This window comes from Gossypium raimondii, chromosome 6 (assembly GCF_025698545.1).
Source record: "Gossypium raimondii isolate GPD5lz chromosome 6, ASM2569854v1, whole genome shotgun sequence".
NCBI lineage: Eukaryota > Viridiplantae > Streptophyta > Magnoliopsida > Malvales > Malvaceae > Gossypium > Gossypium raimondii.
The window spans coordinates 42,056,784-42,083,559 of record NC_068570.1 but is presented as its reverse complement, the minus strand read 5'-3'; the positions used below and the strand labels follow the sequence as shown (position 1 = coordinate 42,083,559).

The following is a 26,776-nucleotide window of genomic DNA, read 5'->3' as shown; positions in this document are numbered from 1 at the left end:
ATCCGCTAGTTCGATGAGACCAGTAATTCTCATTGGACTTGTAAGTACCACTGATAAATTTTATTCTTTTAAAAATAAAAATAAAAAATAAAAAGGATTAATATATTTTTAAAAAAGTGGACGTAGTTAAATTTTGTAACTTGAATTTTGAAAAGTTTTATCAAGAAATAAAATGTTGATTTTAGGCATGATGATAGAAAATGAAAATATGTATTTAAATAATATTCAAATTCGTTAATATTATGATATTTTAGTAAGAATATAAAAATAATTCATTACAACTCATTATTAATAATTTATCATCATATATATATACTTTAATTACATTATTCAATCATTATATAACATATTAGTTCATAACATATATCATCATTTCAATCATTCAGTCTTATATTTTCATTTCTATCGCATTACATATACCATTCATTCAATTCCTTTGTTGTTAAACACTACTCCACCAAAACACACGAGATTGCTTGTTCGAGCGATAACTCTAATACACGCCTAAGCACCAAAGAGCTCGTAGGCATCATATGTCATAAGACATTACATCCCTCTCCAGAACACACCAAGGTCTCCGTAGAGACAATTAGTAACAATGGTCTCCGTAGAGACAAAGCTCGGTAATCCGCAACAAATGTTGGATTCCAGTATAAACAGTGAATTCTCCGTAGATTAGTATCATCACATACCATATCTCGTACTGTGTGCAAATAATGCTATTGGCATGCCAATTGTATCCTATCATTACTTATGTTCATCCGGGCACATTTAACACATTAGTTCATTTCTTTACAATTCAATCATTTTCTCACCTTTTTATCCTAATTCATATACAATTCAAAATACATTCACACAAGATAAATTTATAATTCAAAAACATACATTAGATTTGCATATATAACTTTACCATATGAAATCACCTGAAAAAACGATAGCAAATGAGGTGTCGAGGACTAATTTGTAATTTTCCCTTTTCCTCGATTATCTACCGGTTGATTCAAATCTTGATATATTCAGTAATTCATTTCAATTTATCAATTTCAATCACTTATACTATCTCATTCCATGTATATGACATATTAATTTCACTTTTCACAATTTCTCTAAAGTTTTACATTTTATTCAATTTAGTCCCTAAAATCGAAACAATCATATCTTTCACATTTAATTCCCATTTTGCAATTTGATTTCAATCACATCATTCTGCAACTCCTAATATCTATAATTAAATAAATTTCACGTTAATTTCAAATTATTTTATTTTAGTCATTATACTTAAAACTAGCATTTAAACTTTATAATTCAATCTTTTTCATTTCTAAGCTTAAAAGCTAACATTTGAACACCAAAAGCTTCAAAAGTCATCAATGGTAACTTCTATAAACTTTAACAGTTTTATGAATTAATACTTGGGTTAGTTAAATCAAGCTACAACGATATAAAAAACATAAAATTTACGGAAAATGAATTTTAGAATCACTTACGTGCAAAGATTGAATACAATTTTTGAAGCTCTCAATTCTTCCTTCAATGGTGATATTCTATGGAGAAGATGAGAATGAAACTCGTAAGTGATTGAGGGTTATATATGGATCAAGTTCTTCTGGTAGTTGTTGAGTATTGCAATTATTTAAATGGATCAATTTGAATTATTTTTGAATATTTGGTATACTTACTACTTTTTATCTGTTTTTGTAGATTTTTAGAACTTAGAACGTGTCAATCGGATCAGCAAGGAAGCTCACACCTATCATTATTTTTATTCGGTAGAACTTTTGTAGTTGTTGTGGATAATTGTGGCATGTATATAGGTCATTTTTTTGTTAATTTATGTACATATTATGGCATCTAGTTTATGTTTATAAATGGAAGTTCTACAATTGTAAAATCAAGTTTAGTTCTTGGTTGTGAATGAATGACTCAATCTATATATATACACTTATATGTTTGATGTGCATGTAGTTCATTATGAATGGGTATGATTTGAGGTGCCTAAAATGGCACATTTGTTAGAATGTTTTATTAATGAAATGGTGTGTCTGGTTTATTACGTTAGGTGCAAGTTCCATGCGGTCTGGGCTGTGTCACACGGTCATGTGACCTCTGTTTCTCAATTTTTCAACTTTTTCTCAAACTTTCTGATTTGTTTTAAATTAGTCCTAGATTGTTTCTAACACATTTTTTTTATGTTTCGTGGACGTGATTTAAGGCTCAAACTGTGTTTGGTTGTTATAATTTGTTTTAAATTAGTCCTAGATTGTTTCCAAGACCACTGTTTACGACACCACTAAAATATGGCTGTTACATGACTCATAAATATTTATTAATAATATTTACGAATTCACTCATTAGATTTGTAGTCCAGAAATCACTGTTTCTGACACTACTGAAAAACGGGTTGTTACATTGCGAACTGGTTTGTTGATGATGATTTTGGAAGCCATTGCAACTTTGAACTTTAACTTTTAAAGAGAAGAGATGAAAGGTAGTGATTGTCCCACCGAGCATGCCAGAAATTTGTAAACACAAATTTTGAGTCATAAATTGACTTTGAAAATTTTGGAGTCAAAATTTATTTATTAACTTCAAAAGAGTTACAATACATGAATTTCTTGATTACAAAGAGAACTATTTTGATTATTCTTTTCGATTGAGTTTTGATTCAAGGGTCGTTTAGACATTATCTTGGATGAATGTAAGTTGCTTCTGTTGGACAAAATACGTTAGCGAACAAATATAAATATAAATAATTATATAAACAAATATTTATATTTATGTTAAAGCACCAAATTTAAATAAAAATTATATTTATTTAAAACATCAGATTTGAAAACAATTAAATAAATAAGATTTTGGAAAACCAAAGATCGAATAAAGGGAATCGAGTTTTACTAGATGTTGAGGTCTATTTTCACAGTTTCCTTAAGACAAATTCGGTCGCTCCTATAGTACTTGGAGAAACGTTGGTCAACTGTCTCCTAGGATACAACAACAAAATGATCACGGTTGTAGTACCTTTACAGTGATCAATGAACTAACCTTACCTTCTTTTATCACCCAAACATTTGAAATTTGAAGAGAAAAGAAAAGAATTTTTGGGAGTGAAGATTCGTTATTTCTCTGTGTGAGTGTAAAGAATTCTACAGGCTTTTATAGGCGTTCAATATAGAGGAATTTTGGAAATTTCCATGAAGAAAGTTACAAATCTTTCCATTAAAGAAGCTTTTAAATCAAATTGAATAAAATCGAGTCAAATTAAAAATCAATTTATTTGGAATAAAATAAAATCGAGATATTTTCCCTTTTAATACGGATTATGTATAATATTTGCTGAGAATAATAAATTTCGTGTTGGGCTTAAAATATCCTTCTTGGGCCTGAACATTTCACGTCGCCCATGTCGTGTGGGTGTACCCCAACCCCAATAGGTTTGGATCTACACCCCTTGCATACGAGGTAGGGTTTTAAGCTTAGTCATTCAATAACCCTTCAAGTGGGTTCTCATATATATTCATTCATATCTCACACTTGGTATTTAAAAAATATGGGATCTAAGCTTTTCTTTTCCTCAACAAATATTCACAAGTAGCTTACTTTGAGCATCAATTTCTCATTCATCACTCGACCATTTTGAGCATATGATATACCATTGTAAAGGTCTCATGGAGTAGAATATAAAATCATAATTTTATGATTCAAATATGTAACGCCCTGACTAATTTAATTTTTTTCTGTGAATTCTATCATAAATATGTATCTGTTTTAGTGGTTAAGTGTTCTGGGTTTGTGTGTTTGAGGTCTTGGGTTCGAGTCCCACATTTGGAAATTTTTGCTATTTTTAATCCTAGCCTATCCCTTGGCCGTTTGGCTTATATTGTATTGTTAATCAAATCATATTAGAATGAGTTTGTTGGTTCAAGTGGTAAGGTGTTAGATTGCCCTAAGGTCTTGTGTTCAAACTAAGTTCTAAGGATGTTATTTTTTTTCTTCTGGGCGCGTGTGTCGGTTATGTAGTAGAGATCGGCTTTGTTAATCCATTGATTTTGCTTCATTGTACGAGTGCTTGAGATTGTTTGTTCTACTATCGGAGCATTTCGTAAGTAGCATTTTTACTCTTTACGTTGCATTTTGAAGATTTTTTGTTATGCAAATTAGTTTGAAATTTTACTGAATATTGGTTTTAAAAGTTGAAATTGGTTAATTGTTTAGGAGAGGGGGTGGAAACATTCGATTCTATGGCGAATTAAGTTTGAGAAGTGTTGTTCGTCAAAGGTGAGCACTTCGTTGAATTTGGGATTTTAGTTTTGTAAGTCGTTTCGGTTATTAACTTAGTATCCTTAATCGAATTATAGGATTTGGTGGTCTCGGGATTGCTGTAACAGCAAAAGCGAACTAGGTGTGTAACAAAAACACGAGAAAATGAGTTTTGGCAAAAGCTAAAAAAATTATGCCGACACCACACCGGCGTGTGCTCAGTCGTGTGGCTGGCAGTATGCGACACATAGCCATGTGACAGGTATGGCACACGGGCAAGGCCGATTTAGGCGTGTGAGCCACATGGGCGTGTGGCCCCACATGCATAATTCTAAAATTTTCCCTAGGCTCACATATGTCGTTTCGATCAATTGTGGGCCTTCCATAGGGTCGGTAAGGGCAAAACAAACCCTAATGCATGATATCTACTTTTTTGATAGATTGATTTGAGCATTTAGAAATTGATATGTATGATTTGATTGGCTCGTATAACATGTATGTTATCTGTATATGAGCATGCTGGACATATTAACTCTGTTATATTTGTATATCAGTATTTTGTATCTGTATATGGGGTGGGATTTGTATATGTGGAGGAAGTGTTCTGTGAGGCGACATTTCACCGATATACTGGCAACTTGGTTGCAAACTATTCTAATAGGTGTCATAAAGACACTATGTGGTGTGTAGGGATAGGTAGGTGTTTTATACCCCACATGATGTGTTGGGATGGTCGGAGATGGTGTGTAGAGGATGGGGGTAGGACTTTGCATATCTGTATATTTCTGATAATCCGATTATGATATGATCTAATTCTGTTAAAGACTATGTCCGCTTCTGTTCTGATATATTGAGAAATCTAAGTTTATGTGTATGTATGACTCTGTTTATTACATACTGAGTTTATGAAAAATCACATCTGTTTGTCTGTTTTGTTCAGGTAATCCTCAGACATAGGCGGGTCAGTACGGTGGAGTCTCAACGGTGACCACGTGTTCGCAAACTGGTTTAATTAACAATTTTATTTAAATTCTGGATTATTTTGAGAGTTTTGTAATTTATGGACTCTCTGGACTGTTTGTTTATAATTTGAGTTTTGGGTGCATTTTGACTTTTAAACTGCAACGTATGGCAAATAACGGTTTTACACAAACAAATATTTTTGAAAACGCAAGCTCGATTTTCAATTATAACAAGTTACAAACTTCCGCTGCAAATTTACATTTTACCTAAAAGGGCAATAAATGACGGTCTCATTTAAAGAGTATAATAAGTGTTTTCGAAAACGTGGACTCTTTTAGTAACAATTAATATGAGAAATTTTAAAATGAAAGTTTTGTTTCAAAACCCTTCTTCATAACATTTTCAGATTCGGCCAGAACGTCTAGGTCGGGTTTGGGGTGTTACATTTAATGGTATAAGAGCTAAGTTGCAAAAGTTGAGCTGTGAATTTTGGGTTCAAAATTATAATTGTAAAAGAACTGGTTTTCAAACAAAGTTTTTTTCTTTTGAGTTAAGTACGTGGTACACCAAGTCTCCAGCGCCGATCCTATTAGTACTTCTGAACTTAGAAATACTATAGTTAGAACTGTTTGAAACTATACAGAGTTAGTTAGAGACAAATTTTTGAAAGATTTCTAAAACTTCTAATAAATGTATGAAGCATAAAAAAATTGCTAATAAACACTGAAACTGATGCATAAAATTGTGTAATGTAGATAAAACTTTGAAACAATAAGCGCTCATGGAACGCGTGGTCGTGGTACTCGTGGGCGCAACGGGCGCCGTAGGTGGACTCAAGATGAGTCTTTCTCTTTGCGCAATATGCCAAATTTGGATATGAGCGAGACTCTGGCTACACTTATTGCTGAGACTGGGTCTCAAAGCCACTCAGCTGGGGACGACAAACTGTTCCAAGCCATGTTGAGGCTTTTGGAGAGGGTTCTAGACCTCATTCTAGATCTGAGAGCTGTGGGTCGGTTATTGAACAACTCTAGTCCAATGAAGCTGAACTATTTTAGGGTGTTGTTGGAGTCGCCCCTACTGTGGCTGAATACTGGTTAGAGACCACTAAGAGAATAATGAATAGTATCGACTGCACTCCTGAGAAGAAACTGAAGGGTGTAGTTTCTTTGCTTTGCGATGAGGCATACCAGTGGTGGTTATCAGTTGAGGAGGGTACTCAACTGGGTCATCTTAATTGGGATTATTTCAAGACCGCCTTCCAGGGAAAGTATGTGGGAGCAAGCTTTGTAGATGCTCGTAGGCATGAATTTATGAATCTCACACACGGTGATAGAACTGTGGCTGAATATGAGGCTGAATTTCTGAGACTGAGCCACTATGCTCGAGGGATGGTGGCATCTGAGTACGAGAAGTGTGTTCATTTTGAGGATGGTTTGAGGGACAATTTGAGGGTTCTGATAGCTCCTCAGAGGGAGCGAGAGTTCACCGTTCTGGTGGACAAAGCGAAGATCGCCAAAGAGGTTAAGCGCGTGGAGCACCAGAATAAGGATCGTGAGAGAGGCAAGGATAAGAGGGATTTGGAGCCCTCTAATTTTGCTCAAAGGCTTAACAAATGGGCCAGACTTGATGGGACTTCTAGAGTGGGAGTTCCAATTACTTCTATTGGGGTTCAACCATGTAGTGACTGTGGTAGGCGCCATTCGGGCGAGTATTGGAGGAGATTGGGGGCATGTTTACATTGTGGGTCGATGGATCATGATATTAGAAGGTACCCACAGCATTCAGATTAGATGCAAGATTCAGTTTTGGGATTTTTCAGCCTCAGAGGGCAGTATAGCAACCGCCTAGGGGTCGTGGTTCGGGCAGGGATGGTAATGGTTTAGGTAGAGGACAGAGAGTACCGGGCCGAGGTGGTAATCAGACTGAGGCGAGGCTATTGGATCGCTGGCACCCCTACGGCGCAGAAAAAAATAAAAATTTGGTGACCCTAACCACGGATCCATGTGTGAGGAACGAATCGGGGTGATAAAGGTTACGAAATTACTGAATGTTTATTCTAAGTAGACAACAATGCCTCAACAACGAGTAGTCTGATCTGCTATCGAACCAAGCCGCAATCTATCGTGACCCCGGCCTCTACGTAATCCACCCAGTTGATTATGAACGGAAGGAATCCCCAAAATAGTTTTGAAAAGAATTTTCTTTGACGGCTGCTAGACCCAAGCAAAGAAAAAATGGGATTCTTATATATCATTTTTTAGGGTTTCTAGAAATTAAAATAAATATAATAATATTTTAAACCAAAAATTATAATTACATTAATTATAATATAATTTCGGTAAACTATATATTTATTTGAATTTATATACTAACCAAATTCATGTTCTCATAATACGTACAACAACCTTGTACATAATGTGTTCGATATTTGATTACCCATTTAAATTAATTCTATAATTAATTTAATTCAAGCGACAACCAAACACAATACCAACTATGTTTTATTCCGTTCATTTCAACTATAGGGTGTGACCTTGTAGGTTCCTGTAATGTTAGCAGTAATACTAGAATGATTCCAATGTTACAAACAATAAGTGGCATCTAGCAATGCATCATTGCTACCTAAGTCACAAGAAATCATGATTCGATATAACCTTTTATGATTAACCTTTTATGCAATAATCCTTAAGTCCTTTATCTCTGGATTGGACTCAAGTCATGGAATAGTCACACTTACATAGTCCATTCCATGTTCCTTGATATATTAAGTAGACTACGATATACAAATAAGTATGACATCTCATATCAACTTATTTGAGCATGGCCATGCATTTCTAGTCTCACTCAATCAAGTGGCCTAAGATATTACTCCCATTATGTAGGAGGGGCTTATCCTATCTCGATCAACCATATCCCTCTACATAGATCGTGGTATATCCAACATCAGCCTTTATAGAACAACCAATTATGGTGTACATTTGACTGTATCAAAATATACAACTCAAGATATTGGGATTATGATGATCTCAAGTCTGAGGATCATATACATATTAATCACTATGAGTAATATTGTGACAATGACATAATAATCCAAGAAACATACTCATAACGGGTCAGTCCAATATGTTGTTCTCTAACACACATATTCATGCATCGATTCTGACATTCCATATCAATGACAACTCTTTATCATCAACCAACTACATGTTAGTCTTAATGCATTATCATTGTCCTATCCAACAATAATACTTGACTAAGGAACTTTTAAGAATAATCATATTATTCTTAGGACATTATTATAAAATAGTATATTTATACACACAGAAAAGAAACTGAAATAATAATGGTAACGCCTTATATTAATAAACATGATAAATCAAGTATGTTATTACAACCATCTCATGTTTGATCTTTGGGCATACTCTAACAGAGGCAGCCTGCGCTAGTATATGTTGCACGATGCCATGAGGATAGAGACGCCCTTGATGTGATTACGAGTACGTTTCTTATTTATGATGTTCCATATGTTGTAGTGATAAACATAGGGTCAACACACTCGTTTGTAGCTAGTTCTGTCTTCGGAAACTTGGGGATTACTGTTGAGAGTACTTCAGGTGAGATTTCTGTATTAAGTTTGCTGGGTCAGTCGGTTTGGGTAAATAGACTGTATAGGAATGTACCACTAAAAGTACAAGGGGTTGTGTTTCTAGCAAATCTGATGGAGCTACCATTTGGGGTGGTCGATTTGATTCTAGGTATGGACTGGTTAGTAGAGCACTGAGTCAGCTTGGATTGTGCGACTAAGAGGGTAGTTTTGAGAATCGAGGATGATGTGGAAGTTGTTGTGATCGGCGAGCGTTGGGATTACTTATCCAACGTAATCTTTGCTTTAGTGGCCAAAAAACTGGTTCGAAAAGTGTATGGCATATCTGGCCTACCTAAGCATTTCAATTTCTATGGAATTTTTAGATGCTTTTCCCGATGAGTTATAGAGTTTACCTCCGAATCGAAAGAAGAGTTCGGTATTGAGCTTTTATCGGGTATAGCTCTAGTGTCTATTGCTCTTTATCGAATGGCACCGAAGGAGCTTATGGAGCTTAAGGCTTAGCTTTAAGAGCTTTTGGATCATGGATTCGTCCGTCCTAATGTGTCTTTGTGAGGGACACCGATTTTTTTCATCAAGAAAAAGGACGGTACCATGAGGATGTGCATCGACTACCGATAGTTGAACAATTTAACTATGAAGAATAAGTACTCTCTTTCAAGGATCAACGATTTGTTTGATTAGTTTTGTAAGGCTTCAGTATTCTCAAAGATAGATTCTGCTCTGGGTATCATCAACTTAGGGTTAAGAAAGTTGATGTTCATAAGACGGCTTTTAGAACTAGTTATGGGCACTACGAGTTCCTAGTTATGCCTTTTGGTTTGGCGAAAGCTCTAGCTGTATTCATGGATCTGATGAACTGATTTTTTCGACCGTATTTAGATAAGTTCATCGTAGTCTTCATCAACGACATTCTGGTATACTCTAAGACCGAAGATGAACATGATGAGTATCTTAGAGTAGTTATTCAGATGCTTCAAGAGAAATAGCTCTACGCTAAGTTGAGCAAGTGTGAATTTTGGTTAAGAGAAGTAACGTTTCTAGGGCACGTGGTTTCTGTTGAGGGGATTCTAGTTGGTCCTAGAAAGATTAGGGTTGTACTTAATTGGAAACAACCTAAGAATGTTTTCGAGATCCACAGTTTTTTGGGTCTTGCAGTTAATTATCAAAAGTTTGTTGAGGGGTTCTCGTTGATTACAACTCTTTTGACTAAGCTTTTACGCAACTCCTTTCGTCTGAAATGATGGGCAACAATCAAGCTTTGAGAAGCTTAAGTCTGTTCTAACTGAGACTCCTATTCTGATACAACTTGAATCTAGTAAGGAGTTTGTGGTTTATAGTGATGCTTCACACATCGGTTTGGGATGTATATTGATGCAAGATGGTAAGGTTGTGACTTATGCGTCCTGACAGCTTATGTCACATGAGGGAATTATTTGATGCATGATCTCGAGTTAACTGCTGTGGTTTTTACCTTAAATATTTGGAGGCATTATCTGTATAGTGAGAGGTGTATCATATAAAACGATCACAAGAGTCTTAAGTCTAAGTCTGTTTGAGGATGGGAGTCTGTTAGCTGAGTTGCAAGTTAAGCTGACTTGGATCGATTAGATTCGGGAAAAATAGTTGGGGGATGATTCTTTGGTTCCGTGTTTCTGTCAGGTTGACAGTGGCAGTATGTCTGATTTTGGGCTGAATAATGATGGGGTTTAGTGTTTCTGAGGACAAGTTTGTGTAACGAACGATTCCGATCTGAGACAGTCGATTCTGATAGAAACGCATAGTAGCCTTCATGCTATGCATGCCGGTGGAAATAAGATGTACCGAGACCTCCATGAACTATACCGGTGGCCAAGTTTGAAATGAGAGGTAACAAATTTTGTTTCTCATTGTCTGACGTGCCAACAAGTTAAGGCTGAGCACCAATTGCCTTTGAGTTTACTCAAACCCGTTAAGATTCTCTTATGAAAATGGAAACATGTGACTACGGACTTCGTTAGTGGGTTGCCTTTAACACATACTAAGAAGGATTTTGTTTGGGTCCTCGTGGATCGATTGACCAAGTCTGCCCATTTCATTTCAGTTCAGACATATTACTCATTGCAAAAGTTGGCCAAACTCTACATTTCTGAGATTGTGAGCTTCACGGGGTTCCGGTTTTGATAAAATTTTATACGGATCCTTGCTTCACTTCTCAATTTTGGAATAAACTTTATGAAGCTCTGGGTTTGAGATTAGACTTAAGTACTGCATTCCATTGTCAGACCGATGGTCAGTCCGAGGGGGTGATGCAGATATTGGAGGATATGCTTCGGAGTTGTGTAATTGATTTCTGAGGGAGTTGGGAGGATTTTCTACCTTTGGCCGAGTTCGCCTACAACAATAATTTTTAGTCTAGCATCCAGATGGCACTGTATGAGGCTTTGTATGGTCGTAAGTGTCGTACTCCACTGTGTTGGACTGGGTTAGGTGAACGACGAGTTTTGGGTCTTGAGTTGGTTTCTGAGACTGAAGACAAAGTCAGATTAATTTAGGATCACCTTAAGGCGGCTTCTGATAGACTGAAGTCTTATGTAGATTTGAAAAAGAGGGATATCGACTACTCTGAGGGTGACTTTGTTTTTCTTAAGGTATCTCCTTGGAAGAAAGTTTTACAATTCGAACGTAAGGGCAAGTTGAGCCCTAGGTTCATTGAGTCGTATCGGATTCTGAAGCGTGTGGAAGCGATCGCTTATTAGTTATAGCTACCTTTGGAGTTAGACCGTATCCATGACGTATTTCACGTCTCTATTTTAAGGCGGTATTGGTTTGACCCATCTCATGTTGTTTCGGTTGAGGAGATTGAGGTTAGACCAGATTTGACTTTTGAGGAGGAACTGGTTAAGATTTTGGATCAAGACGTAAAGATTCTGAGGAGGAACTCTATTCCGTTAGTTAAGGTTCTGTGGCAGAATGATGGCACTGAGAAAGTCACGTGGGAACCTGAGGATGCGATGAGTCAGCAGTATCCTCATTTGTTCAGATGAGGTAAATTTTGAAATTGAAATTTCTTTTAGGGGGTAGAGTTATAACTCATTGACTAATTTAATTTTTTTCTGTGAATACTGTCATAAACATGTATTTGCTTCAGTTGTTAAGTGTTCTGGGTTTGTGTGTTTGAGGTCTCGGGTTTGAGTCCTACCTTTGGAAATTTTTGCTATTTTTCATCTTAGCCTGTCCCTTGGCGGTTTGGCTTATATTCTATTTTTAGTCAAATCAAATCAGAATGAGTCTACTGGTTCAAGTGGTAAGGTGTTAACTTGCCCTAAGGTCTCGTGTTTGAACCCTCGTGTGAGCGACGGATGCTATTTTTTTACTTTTGGGCGTGTGTGCTGGTTATGTAGTAGAGTTTGGATGGAATTGAAAGTCTATGATACTGGATGAATGAGTGGGTAGTTGGAGTTGGTTTGAATGAAAGATCATGGCTTAATTTGGGGCATTGTATTTTATTTTGTTTTTTTAATTAATTTTACTTTCTCTTTCCAAATTTTCCCTTCCCAATTTCACGTTCTATTTTTCCCCATCTCCTATATTGTCTTCTTCTTTTTCCCTTCCCTCTCTTTCTTTTGGTCAAATTACGACTTTGTTAGTCCATTGATTTTGCTTCATCGTATGGATGCTTGAGATTGTTTGTTCTACTGTCGGAGCATTTCGTAAGTAGCATTTTTACTCTATACATTGCGTTTTGGAGATTTTCTGTTATGAGAATTAGTTTGCAATTTTAATGAATGTTGGTTTTAAACATTGGAATTGATTGATTGTTTAGGAGAGGGGTTGGAAACATTCGATGCTGCGGTGAATTAAGTTTGGGACGTGTTGTTCATCAAAGGTGAGCATTTCGTTGAATTGGGGATTTTAGTTCTATAAATCGTTTCGGTTATTGACTTAGTATCCTTAATCGAATTATAAGTTCTAATGGTCTTGAGATTGCTATAACAACAAAAATAAACTAGGTGTGTAACAAAAACACGAGAAATCGAGGTTCGACAAAAGCCGAAAAAGTGGCCTATCGACACCACAAAGACGTAAAGACACTATGTGGTGTGTAAGTATGGATGGGTGTTTTATATGAGCATGTGGTCGGCTGTATGCGACACATAGCCATGTGACAGGTATGCCAAACGGGCAAGGCCAATTTAGCTGTGTGAGCCACACGTGGGCCCATAATTCTAAAATTTTCCCTAGGGTCACATATGTCATTCCAATCAACAGTGGGCTTTCCATAGGTTCGGTAAGGGTAAAACAAACCCTAATGCATGATATCTACTATTCTGATAGACTGATTTGAGCATTTAGAAATTGATATGTATGATTTGACTGACTCGTATAACATGTATGTTATCTGTATATGATCGTGCTGGACATGTTAACTCTGTTATATCTATTTATCTATATTTTGTATTTTTATATGGGGTGGGATTTGTGTATGTGGAGGAAGTATTCTGTGAGGTGACATTTCGCCGATATACTGGCAGCTTGGTTGCAAACTATTCTGATAAGTGTCGTAAAGACACTATGTGGTGTGTAGGGATGGGTGGGTGTTTTATATCCCATATGGTGTGTTAGGATGATCAAAGATAGTGTATTGAAGATAGGGGTAGGACTTTGCATATCTTTATGTTTCTAATAATCCGATTCTGATATGATCTGATTCTGTTAAGGACTTATGTCCGCTTCTGTTGTGATATATTGAGAAATCTAGGTTTATGTGTTTGCATGACTCTGTTTAGTTACATTCTGAGTTTATGAAAACTCACATTTGTTTGTCTGCTCTGTTCAGAATCCTCAGACATAGGTGGTTTAGTGTGGCGTAGTCTCAACAGTGACCACGATTTTGCAAACTAGTTTAATTAATGATTTTATTTAAATTTTAGATTATTTTGAGAGTTTTGTAATTTATGGACTCTCTGGACTGTTTGTTTATAATTTGAGTTTTGGGTGCGTTTTGAATTTTAAACTGCAACATGTGGCAAATAACGGTTTTACGCAAACAAATGTTTTTGAAAACACAAGCTTGATTTTCAACTATAACGACTTACAAACTTTCACAAAAAATTTACATTTTACCTAAAAGGGCAATAAATGATGGTTTCATTTAAATAGTATAATAAGTTTTTCCGAAAACATGGAATCTTTTAGTAAAAATTAATACGAGAAATTTTAACATGAAAGTTTTGTTTCAAAACCCTTCTTCGTAATATTTTCAAATTCAGCCATAACCTCTAGGCCGGGTTTGGTATGTTACAAACTCTCCACCTTTACCAATCAAGAATGTGCTTCAAAGTTTCCAAAAATTACATATTTTCCAACAATCACCCACATGAATGAAAATTGATATTTTTAACGAAAAACATTGACACGATGTGGTGATAGAATCTACGATTGATAGTTGCATAGGATAGGTAGACATCCACACTTGAACCTTCCCTTGTGAAAGTATATTTACTTTACTAGCAGACCAGTAGACGCGATGTCCTTTGAACTATTCTGCCTTTTTTGTAAACAATGATATACCTCACATAACTACCTCTCTAGCAAGGTTTTAGTTCTCATAGGTATGTTCATATAACCGTGAACATCTCCTGGTTCTAAAAGATTTTGAGAGAACTATTCTCTAATAGTCTTCTCGAAGTGACCCCATTTCATTCTCACATAGGTGACTTATGTTGCTCGACTCACCGAAACACACAACGGTCATTAAAAACATTGCTTAACCTATTCCATTTTTAGTCACTGTTTACATCATAGGAATGGACTTGGGATAATAACCTAGAGTGACCTCACAGGTCTATGCAAATAAGTTATCCCTATAAACCTAGATCTTGGGATCTCCAGTCAGCTAGGTAGGGTTTTCCTTCACATAGCGCCTTTTATTTCCATGAGCTTTAGTCTCATTCCTTTTGATATTTTATCAACTCGATCTCGATTTAAGCCTTTAGTTAGTGGATCCGCAATGTTATATTTTGATTTTACAAAATCAATAGAGATAACTCTGTTTGAGATCAGTTGTCTAATTGTATTGTGTCGACGACCCATATGTCTTGACTTATGATTATACATTACATTTTGTGCCCTACCAATTGTTGCTTGGTTATCACAATATATACATATTGTGGGCACAAGCTTTGGCCAGTCAAGAATATCCTCTAAGAAGTTTTGAAGTCATTCGGCCTCTTCTCCAGATTTGTCTAAAGCTATAAACTTAGATTCCATTGTGGATCTGGTTATAATAGTTTGTCTTTAGGATTTCCATGACACAGCTCCTCCTCTCAATGTAAAAACATATCCACTTGTGCCTTTGGTATCTTGAATATCAAATATCCAATTGGCATGTGCCTTTGGTATCTTGAATATCAAATATCCAATTGGCATCGGAGAATCCTTCTAAAATAGCAAGATCTTTGGAATAATGCAATCCATAGTCTAGAGTATATCTGAGATATCTCAGTATCTTCATAATTGCTTTCTAGTGGTTTTCCCCTGGATTGCTTGTGAATTTGCCTAAACTGCTTACAATGAAAGTAATATCTATCTAGTACAGCTCATAAGGTACATTAGACTGCCTATGACTCTTGCATATTCCACTTGATTAGAACTTTCACCTTTGTTCTTGGACTGATGTTGCCTCATATCTATTGGAGTTCTGGCTATGCCAAAATTGTCCTTGCTAAATTTCCTAAGAATCTTGTTCATATAGTGTGACTAAGTTAATATGAGACCTTCAGATGACCTCCTGATTTGGATGCCTAAAGTCACATTAGCTAGTCCCATATCTTTTATGTCAAACCTTGAATTTAACATGTCTTTGGTACGTTTTACCATTTCATAGTTACTTCCAACAATGAGTATGTCATCAATATATAAATATAAGATTATATATCCACTATCAGTAGTTTTGACATACACACATTTGTCACGCTCATTAACCTTAAAGCCATTTGTCATCATGACGTTATCGAACTTTTCATGTCAATGTTTTGGTGCTTGCTTAAGTCCATATAAAGACTTCACCAATTTACAAACTTTCCTTTCTTGACCTGAAACTACATGACCCTCAAGTTGTTCCATGTAAATTTCTTCATTAAGATCTCCATTTAGAAAAGTTGTTTTAACATCCATTTGATGTACTTCTAGATTTCGTAAGGTGACAATTGCAAGTATCATTCTTATAGAAGTTCTTCTGGATATTGGAGAAAAATGATCAAAGTAGTCAAGGCCTTCCTTTTGTCTATAACCTTTTATAACCAATCTGGCCTTGTACTTAACAATTGTTCCATCTGCTTCCATTTTCCATTTGAAAATCCATTTAGAATTTGATGGTGTAATTCTCGGAGGAAGGTCCACTAATTACCATGTATGATTTTGCATGATGGAATCAATTTCACTTTCAATAGCATCTTTCCACGAGGTGCTTTCTAATGACTATATAGCATCATAATACGCTTAAGGTTCGACCTCTAGCATAAAGGTTAGAAAATTCGATCCAAAAGATTTTTCCACCCTTGCTCTTTTACTCGTCATTGGCTTTATCTCAGTTTCAACCTATTCTTGACTATTTTCATTTATAGTCTATGAAGTTCGTTTTGTTGAACTTGAATCAACTTCCCTAGCTTTACAAGGGAAGATATTTTCAAAGAACGAAGCATTCTTTGATTCCAATATAGTATTATTGTGAATGTCAGGATTCTTTGATTTATACATAAGAAACCTATATGCATTGCTATGATCTGCATAGCCAATACAAATCAATCCACCGTTTTAGGACCTCTTTTCATTTGCTTTGGTAACAGAGCCATTACTTTTGCAAGACACCCCCACACTTTCAAGTAGTTGTAAGAAGATTTTCTATCTTTCTATAACTCATATGGTGTCTTGTCCCTTTTCTTGCGGGGAACCTTATTTAAAAGGTAATTAGCTGACAGAATAGCTTTTTCCCACATGTTCTGTGATAACCTAGAGCTTCCTAGCAATGCGTTCATCATTTCCTTTAGAGTCTGATTTTTCTGCTCAGCTACTCCATTTGTTTGAAGAGAGAATGGTAGTGTCACTTCATGAATAATACCATGTTGTGCACAGTATTCACAAAATGATACAACATATTCACCACAACGATCACTTCTTACCATCTTAATCTTTTTATTAAGTTAGGTTTCAACTTCACGCTTATAGAGAATAAATTTCTCTATAGCTTCGTCTTTGCTCTTAAGCAAATATACGTAGCAATATTTTGTGTTATCATCAATGAAGGTAATAAAATATTTATTCCCTCCTCTCATTTGAACAAACTTTAAGTCACAAGTATCGATATGCATTAGATCAAGTGAATCTGTGCTTCTTTCAACAGTTTGAGATTAAGACCTTGTTAATTTTGCCTCAACACAAGTTTCACATTTATGTTTATAGTTAATGTGAAATGAAAGAATGTGCTCTAAGTTAATTAATGTTTGTAAAGTATCATAATTAACATGTTTGAGCCTACCACGCCATAAATTAAATGACTCAAGCATATAAACAGAAGAAGAAGCAACATTTTTATTCATAGTTTTGGCTTTTACAGAGATTACATTAAGTTTCCACATGTCATTTAATACATATCCCCTTCCTACAAACATTCCCCCATTAGACAAAATTAGTTTTTGGGATTCAAACACAATCCTAAAGCCGTGCGCACTAAGGAGTGTTTCAGAAACAAGATTCTTCCGTATGTCAGGCACATACAACACATTTTGAAGCTTAAGTTTTTTGCCAGAAGTTATCTTCAAGACCATAATACCCTTCCTCTTGATCTTGGAAGTCGCAGCATTGCCCATATAGAGCTTCTCCCTACTTTCACAAGGCTCCAACTCAGAAAAGGAGTTTTTGTCACAACAGATATGACGTGTGGCACCAATATCAAGCCACCATTCTCTTGGATTTGAGCCAACCATGTTGACTTCAGAAATCACAACACATAAGCTCATATCTTCCACAGCGTTGGTGGGAGTTTCCATTCTTTGTTAAGATTTCAGAAACAAAACCAGAATTAGAAAAATTATCAACTTTTGTTAGACAACAGGAATTTAATAAAACCCAGAACAAAAGTTTATACGGCCTAATCAAAAACATAATAAAATAATGCACCAGGTAGGTAACTCTGAACGACAGGTGGTGCACTTGGTGTGCTTAAATACCAAGTCTTTCAAAGAACCAATCGTAGACATGCACTCTCATATTGTCTTTTTAATTCATCGTTGATAAATTTCTTTTTCTTTGATGTCACAATTTTGAAGCTACAATTTAAGTTTTCACAATTTAAAGCCATAATTAATGCCATAATAAATAAAAATTTTAATTTCCAATTTATATTACCCTTTGATTTTGTTAAACAGCAGAATTAATATTCTGAAACAAAATGAAAATCAATTCTATTGTAGCTTACTTTGAGGGTAAATTTCTCATTCATCACTCGACCATTTTGAGCATATGATATACCGTTGTAGAGGTTTATTGGAGTAGAATATAAAACCATAATTTTATGATTCAACTATCCACCTTTACTAATCGAGAATATGCCTCAAAGTTTTCTAAAATTACATATTTTCCAACAGCTTCAAGTGTTGTCGTGACGTACTCCTAAAACAGGTTTAGACCTCTTTTTTTTCAATTAAACAATATCGAAACATGATATTTTTTAGAAATAAGTTTTGACCTCCTTTCTTTAGTTGGACAAGTAGGAACACAACTTTGTTTAGAATTGATTTAGTATTCATCAAGATTTCTTCAAAAAGTTTTTGAAATTTTAGAAAGGGCTTCAAGTATGCAAAATATTTCCTTTAGAGAATTTTTAAATTTCTAAATTTGTGAATGTGTAGAATGACTTGAAGGTGACTCCCTTTTATAGTGCTAGTGTAACACTCTTAACCCGTGTCCGTCGCCGGAACAGGGTTACAGAGTATTACCGGGTTTACGGATCAAATAGATAGAATTTTGAAACGTTTAATAACATATAAATATTCATAATAAAACTAATCAAAATCTTATATACTGTCCCTTATACGAGCCCTCAAGACCCTAAATACGCATTAGAAACAAGTCAAGACTAAATCGGAAACATGTAGAACTTCATGGAAAAAGATAGAAAAATTCACATTGTAGGGGTCACACTGTCGTGTGGTCAGGCCGTGTGACTCACACGATCGGGAGACACGCCTGTGTCTTAGGCCGTGTAACTCTCTGACTTGGTCACATGGCCAAGTCACACGCTCCTGTGCTAGGTCGTGTACCCTTCGAAGTAATCTCACACACTCGTGTGCCAGGCCGTGTGTTAGGCCATGTAACAGCCTGACTTGTAACCCTTTAAAAACTACAGAGGACATACGACCGTGTCACCTGGCCGTGTGTCACACACGGCTGAGACACACCCCCGTGTTTTAAGCCGTGTGTCATACATTGCTGAGACACACGCCCGTGTCTTAGGCCGTGTAGACAAGAAAATGACCATTTCCAAGCCATTTCTACAAATCTTACCGTTTTATTTAATTACCCCTATTAACACGACTTGGAATCGAACGGATACACGGATCCAACCAACACACCAGTTTGGTACCCAGTGCCTCATCGGATAAATCCGAAGTACTAAATGTGCCTAGCGCTATATAAATTTGACATCTAATGTCTCATCGGTTAAACCAAAGTAAATTGGCACCCAGCCTCATCGACTCGAAGTCGAAAAAATTCCTGAACTCTTCCTATCCTATGGCATGTCATCTATACCCGACTCAGCCTGATATAGTTAATAGGGCTCCAATTCACTTTCCAAATACAACTAATATCCAATTATCATATTTGCACATTATCACATTTACAAAATCTCAACTGATGAATTCATTTATGTTCAAGTCAATATTCAATAAATAACAAATCTTTCAAATTCATTAAAAAAATTACCTTACCGAGATTTTCCATAAGAAAAATGACTTATGATATGAGTACATTTTTAGTCCAGCCAAACACACCAAATCACGACTGTACTCTATCCTGCATTCAATCCAATCCGAGTAATCAAATTCAATATTATATCTCAAATTACCATTAATTATCAATAATTAAAAATAAATATACAATTTGTACCAGCTAATCTACTCAAAAATTCATATTGATGTTAAATTCTAACCGTACGAACTTACCTGGCTAAATTGTAAAAATGTCAAAGTATAGGGACATTTTGGTCAATTTTCTATTCTCCTCGATTTTTCACTCGACCTTAATCTAAATTAATAATTTCATTCAATTTATTAGTTCAAACAATAAAACAATTTATTTTATGAAATTTAGTATTTTTACATTTTTACAAAATTGCCCCTAACATTTTACTTTTATTCAATTTAGTCCCTGAGCCTAAAACATGCAAATTAACCATTTTTAATGCAAGCTCATGCTATTCTAATATTCATGGCATTCATTACAGCCCATTTTTGCAATAATTTCACAACAAACTCTTGTATTTTTCTATTTTAACAATTTAGTCCCTAATTGGAAAATTCATCAAAATTACTTAACAAAATACTTTTAAATATATACCAGCATCTCAAATTCATCATTTAATAGCTAAAATCATATAGATTCATCAATGGAAACATTCACAATCTTTAGCAGTTTCAAAATCGAAGGTACGGGCTAGCTGGACCTAGTTCCAACGATATCAAAAACATAAAAAATTATTGAAAACGGGGCTAAATTGAACTTACATGCACCATTAAAAGAATGGACGAAACTTTTTCTTTTAATTTAATTTAATTTAATTATCAAATTACTATTTTGCCCTTGATTAAATAAATAAATAAAACACCAAACTCATGTCCATATTTGTCCATCACATAAATATATGGCATAATTACCATCAAAGGAAGGTTTAATTTCACAATTGGTCCTTCAATTTAATTAAATTCTAACTAAATAAATTTATTTACAACTTAATCTCAAACTAATTAGGACTAAAAGAACAATTAATCCAAAAGCTAGTGGATTCAATCATAACACCATTGCTTGGAAACTTTGAACATGGTTTAGTTACCGTTTAAGTCTCTTTTCCTTTATTCAATTAACCATTTAATCACTCAAATCAAATAGTGATTAAATTTTACATCTTTACAATTTAGTCCTTTTAATTAATTAACTATCGAAATGTTAAAATTTTTCAACGAAACTTTAATACCACCTTAATGACACTTTGTAAATATTTATAAAAATATTTACGACTCGGTTTATAGAGATGAGGTCTCGATACCTCATTTTCTAAAACCACTTAACCTTAGTGTCTTACCACTTGAACTTAATTAATCATTCGAATAGCATAAATTATCATATTAAAAATATTTTTAAAACCATAGTTAACTCGTAAATATTAAATAATAATTACGAACTTACTCGTTGAATTTGGTGACTCTAAAACCACTGTTTCTGATACCACTGAAAAACGGGCTGTTACAGCTATTTTTTTAAGTAAATGACAGTTATTGTGGAATGTAAACCATCCGTTTAAAGTGATAAAAAATATTTAAACTATTTTATTTATTATTTATCTCAAATTAATTTAATTAGATAGAGATAAAATAATAATTTGATATTATTACTTAATCAATTTAATTTAATTTAATTAGTGGCATTATAAATTTTATTATTTATCTTTTAATTAATTTAAGTTAATTGAAAAAATTATGAAACAATAATATTATCATTTTAACCATGATAATTTTGGCTTGCAACATATATATATTTTATAATTAATTCGAAAATTTCTGCGTCTACCACGAAAAACACCTTGTAATATTTCATATAATATAATAGTAACAAATCATTCATTCTCAATCCAATAATATAATATAATAAATAAAACAATAATTTAATCTATTCAAAAGATTCTTTTAGACCCACACTATTTATAAAAAAATAACAAATATAATTATAATATATGAAGAGATTTTTAAAAAAAATTATATATTTTAAAAATTATTATTTAAACTCGATAACGCAGGTCAAAGTTTTCATTTGATAATATTAAAATAATTTTATATTGCGTGGACTGGTGGAATTCTTTATACTCTAGAAGCTGTGGGCAACAATTTAAGAAGGGATGGAGTTGTATCAGGTTTTTCATTGCTCTGTACAAGTTGAAAAGTCAAGGCGGAGATCGACTTGATTTCCAGCTATTTATTTCGAAAAGGACTCTGGTGTTCTAGTAATAACATGACGACCTTGCTGACCTCAATCATTCCAATGGATGCCAAACTCTTTCGTCATTAGATGTTGATATAAAAGGGTTCAACTAACTTAACTATCGAATTTTAAAAAATAATTATTATAATTATGAAATGGATATTTATGAGATTCTTTTTGATAAATAAAAATAAAAAAACTTGTGGATTTTAAACTTGTAGAATTTTCGTGGGAAATCATTAGCTTTTTCAGCCTTTTGCTTTTCAATGTGTTTGCACATGTTTCTACGCAATCAAAGCTACATTCAACGAAATGAAGTGTTCAAAATTGACGTCCAACCTAACTTTGCTTTTCCAATGAAAATTATTCATTTAAGACAATCCTATGCTATTTTTCCCAAACGAGCATATGTCCCTCACCCTCTCACAACTCCTTCAAGTTTTTGGTACATTCATAATCTTTATGCCACGTAATATTACTAAATTCAATATTTTTTTTTACTTAAATCTATAATAAATTGAAACTAAATATCTCATCCTTTACCATTTTTATACTCTCTTTCAGATACCAAGGAGCCTAAAAGGATATATATTATTGTAGGATCAACAAGTGTTTAATTTAATAGTGAAATATATTGTATTCCTAAAAGGAGAATTTATATTCAATTTTAAAGATAATATTATTAAGAAAAACAGTCACGAGCCTTAAACATGTACCACAAAACGAACATGGCAAATATCAAAAATATATATATGAATATCGAACTTACCTCAATTGGTCATATAATTATCTTAACAATGGTATCCAATTTATGTTATTATTTAAGATTTTAATTGAGTAGGTGTCATCTATCAACCGGTTTGAACTCAATTGTAAATTTATTAAAACACATTATTTATTCAATGTAATAAATATTATTTTAGGAAGATTTTTGTATTTTTTAATACAAAATCTAAGAAATATATGCATACATATAAAAGGGTAGGAATTTGAGACATAATTTTCACTTTCCCAACTTACATATTTAACTTATATATTTTACAAATTTATTATATAATCATTTTCACCAATATTATAGATATGTCATGATCCAATATAGTTAAAGAAAATGAAATAAATTCATGTAGAAACTAAAAATATGAGGGTAAAATTTCATCTTTTATAAATTCCAATCAAGAAATAAAGTAGAATCTCTAGTTTCTCTCACCTTCTTTTTGCTTATATAATACATTAATGCTACTTTTGGTATTACGATTAATTTTATCATATTTTAGAATATAAATTAGTAATAATTTAATATAAATTAGTAATTTTAGTCATTCACATTACTTGTTTTTGCATAAGTGAAGGTATAATTTTTAATTAAATTAAAGAGGTCTAATTTTAAAATATTTTTTACTAATATTTCTAAATTTAAATATAAATTTGTATTAATTATTCTTTATTGTATATCTATCTATGTAATACATATTTATCAAATAATTTTTCCTTATGTTATTATATTAATAACCACATAACATTAAGAATTTATTTTAGTTGTTTTAGCATTGGCCAAATAAAAATTGCATTTTAGTCCCTCAAAAATTATTTGTTCAATTTAAATTATTTTAACAAAAAGTTTTAGCTTTAGTCTCTCAAATATTTTTAATTTTATTTTGATTTCTTATACGAAATTTCTTACATCATCCTTGTGCCTATATACAAATTTCTATAAAATTCCAAGTAATTTTAGAACATGGTACTTTTAAAAACTATTTTAAGAAAGTTTTTTTAGAAAAAGAATGATAAGTTTAAAAATGACATTAAGTATTTTGAAAATTATTTATACCGTTAGAATATTTGTTTCATATATATAATATTCATTTTAAACTAATATATAAAAAATTAAGTATTAAAATTTAAAAACATAATATAATTTTATAATGAGATAAAAATTAAAACATAATATGATCGGAAGTATGAACAAATGTCAGAATTATAAATGACACAAATAAAATTTAAAACATAATTTTTATATATTAGTTTAAAATGAATATTATATATATGAAACAAATATTCTAACAGTATAAATAATTTTCAAAATACTTAATGTCATTTTTAAACTTATCATTTTTTTCTAAAAAACATTCTTAAAATAGTTTCTAAAAAGTACTATGTTCTAAAATTACTTGGAATTATTGTATAAAATTATTTGGAATTTTAAAGTTAAAATTTTATATTCAAATATTAAAAAGGTTATTCAATTATAATAGTTTATTTAATTTGTGAAAATAGTGATAATATTTTTAAAAAATTATTAAACTGTTTTAAAATTTATAGTGACATATAATGTAAAATTGTAAGTTGAATTAGTGAATATAAGCAAATTGAAAGCACTTATCATGAAGATATAACTTGCAAACACGTTTAAAAATTATATAAAAAGCTAAAGGGTTTATGTTGCAAAATTTTTCTCCGTAAATAATTTTTTATCGCATGTCAAATTTTTATTGTATAAACATATTAAAAATTTAATAACTTTGTAATATATATATATATATATATATATATATATAAAAATTATATGATATTAGAATATTAAGGAAAGAAAAAGAATGATGGTATCTTCGAACAAATCTCAGCATATTTTAAACGAGGATATAAATATATACTACGCATAATCACGATTATAGTTTCTTAAATTAAATACAAGTGTAGACTAGAGCCACTCTGTACAAACTTGAGGGCTTCATCAACCCAACATGACATCCCATAGAGCAAAAAAGGTCCGAAAGGAATCCATGGTTGAAGTCTCCCAGTCCCAGAATATGGATCATCATCTCCCACTTAATGAGAATGATTCACAAGACATGTTCATCTTCCAAGTCTTGGACGAAGCCAACGCTCATCACGCCCTCCCACTCAATAACTATTGCCATCAGTTTCAGTTTCAGGTAACCGCAACAAACCAAACCACGCTTGAACCAGCCAGGAACTCACCCAAGAAGCATTACAGGGGAGTCAGGCGTCGCCCATGGGGTAAATACGCCGCCGAGATCCGTGACTCCACTCGACAAGGGGCACGGATGTGGCTAGGCACATTCGAAACAGCTGAAGCTGCTGCTTTGGCTTATGACAAGGCAGCTTATAGGATGCGTGGTTCAAAGGCTTTACTGAATTTCCCAGCTGAAGTTTCGGTGGAACCATCATCGGTTCAAAGATTACGGCCGAATGTAAGCTCAAAAAGATTGGAAGAAACAACCTGTGGTTCAGGTAGTAGCTCCACCGTGATTTCATTTGGGGCATCCATATCGGAATCAGAGAGCAAGACAACAGGGAGTCCCCTAATAAAGGATCAGAATCGGATAACTTAAACAAGACAACCAGTTCTTGAAAGTTTCCTAAGACTGGGTATTCATATGTGTTACGGTTTTCATTTACCTTTTTAGTTTTAATTTTAATTTCCTTTTTCTGGGTTTTACATTTTCCCTTTTGATTTAATTTTTCTGTATAGAAGAGGTCTGTCTAGTTAGATCGTGGATGTCCAATGAACATTGCAACAGAGTGCACAAATGCGATTTGAGGACCATAAAATTGGTAGAAAATATGGGTTCGATTTTATTTTATATTACATTTATTGTATCTAAATAAATTCAATAGGTGTAAATTTCACAATTACCTTTTTGGTTTACTCGTACAAGACTAAGGGTGGGTTTGGATGGGCGATTGGGTGCATGCGGTGCGGTGCGTTTAACTTACTTTTTGTCTCACGTTATAGTATCGCTACAGTATCTAATCTTATCGCCACCGCTATTTTTACACTAACCGCAAGTAAACATACGGCCCATCTAAACTCACCCTAAGTGTGTCAATTTGGTTTCGATTTGACTTATGATTAGTATATAAATTTAATAAACGTAAAAGAAAAAAAACCCTTTAGTTTAAGGTAAATTTGCAACAAGACTTTTATCAAAACCCTTTTGATCCATGTGAAAATTTACCTACCCCAAGTTTACTTGTCAAAGGATTCAATGGTTGGTGCACATTTGTTTTTAAATTTTGTGTCTGTATGTCAATAATTTAAAATTAAAAATAAGATTAATTATATCATTGACGTTATAAAATAAAAAATAAGAAAAATAAGAAAACAAAATATTTACAATGATTTCTATATTTATAGACATAAAAATATAAACAAAATAAATCTCTATTCCTAAAAGACATTAGAGTCCTAAAGTATATCAAATTTCTTATTCTAATGGATATTCACTTTATAATAGTAAAATATTTAGGGTAAACTACACCAAATGCCACAGAACTTTGGTTAATTTATAATTTTTGCCACCAACTTTTTAAAACTTATGAAGATGTCACTAACATTATCACGTTATTACAAAAATACCACTCAACCCTTTGCTACCGTTATTTAGTAACGTGCGTTTGACGTGGCATGTTAAATGTGTCACATGTTTTTTTTCTTTCTTTTCTTAATATTAAAATATTTATTTTCTTTTTTTTATTTCTTTATTTTCCTTTCTTTTTCCTTCTTTTTCTTTTTCATGTTCTTTCATTTCCCAGCAAACCACTAAAAGAATTATTTTCAAACACCATCAATGAGATTGTTAGAACTTGAATGGATTAACTAATCAAATATCTAAATTGAATTACAAAGTTTGCAAATTTTACAATGGTCCTACAACTTTTGACCAAACAAAACCAAATAACAACAATTGACAG

At 33.3% G+C, this 26,776-nt stretch overlaps 1 protein-coding gene across 1 annotated transcript; it reads left to right on the top strand.

The window, feature by feature from the left end:
• The first annotated feature begins 24,721 nt into the window (after positions 1-24,721).
• Positions 24,722-25,730, top strand: LOC105771470 (pathogenesis-related genes transcriptional activator PTI5). Its single transcript, XM_012592938.2, has one exon. It carries the CDS (start codon positions 24,802-24,804, stop codon positions 25,411-25,413), a length of 612 nt encoding a protein of 203 aa, XP_012448392.1. The 5' UTR covers positions 24,722-24,801; the 3' UTR covers positions 25,414-25,730.
• The last annotated feature ends 1,046 nt before the right edge of the window (positions 25,731-26,776 follow it).

Bases quoted from the DNA above. Each gene is read 5' to 3' on its own strand.
- LOC105771470 (XM_012592938.2), top strand. From the start codon at position 24,802: ATGACATCCCATAGAGCAAAAAAGGTCCGAAAGGAATCCATGGTTGAA.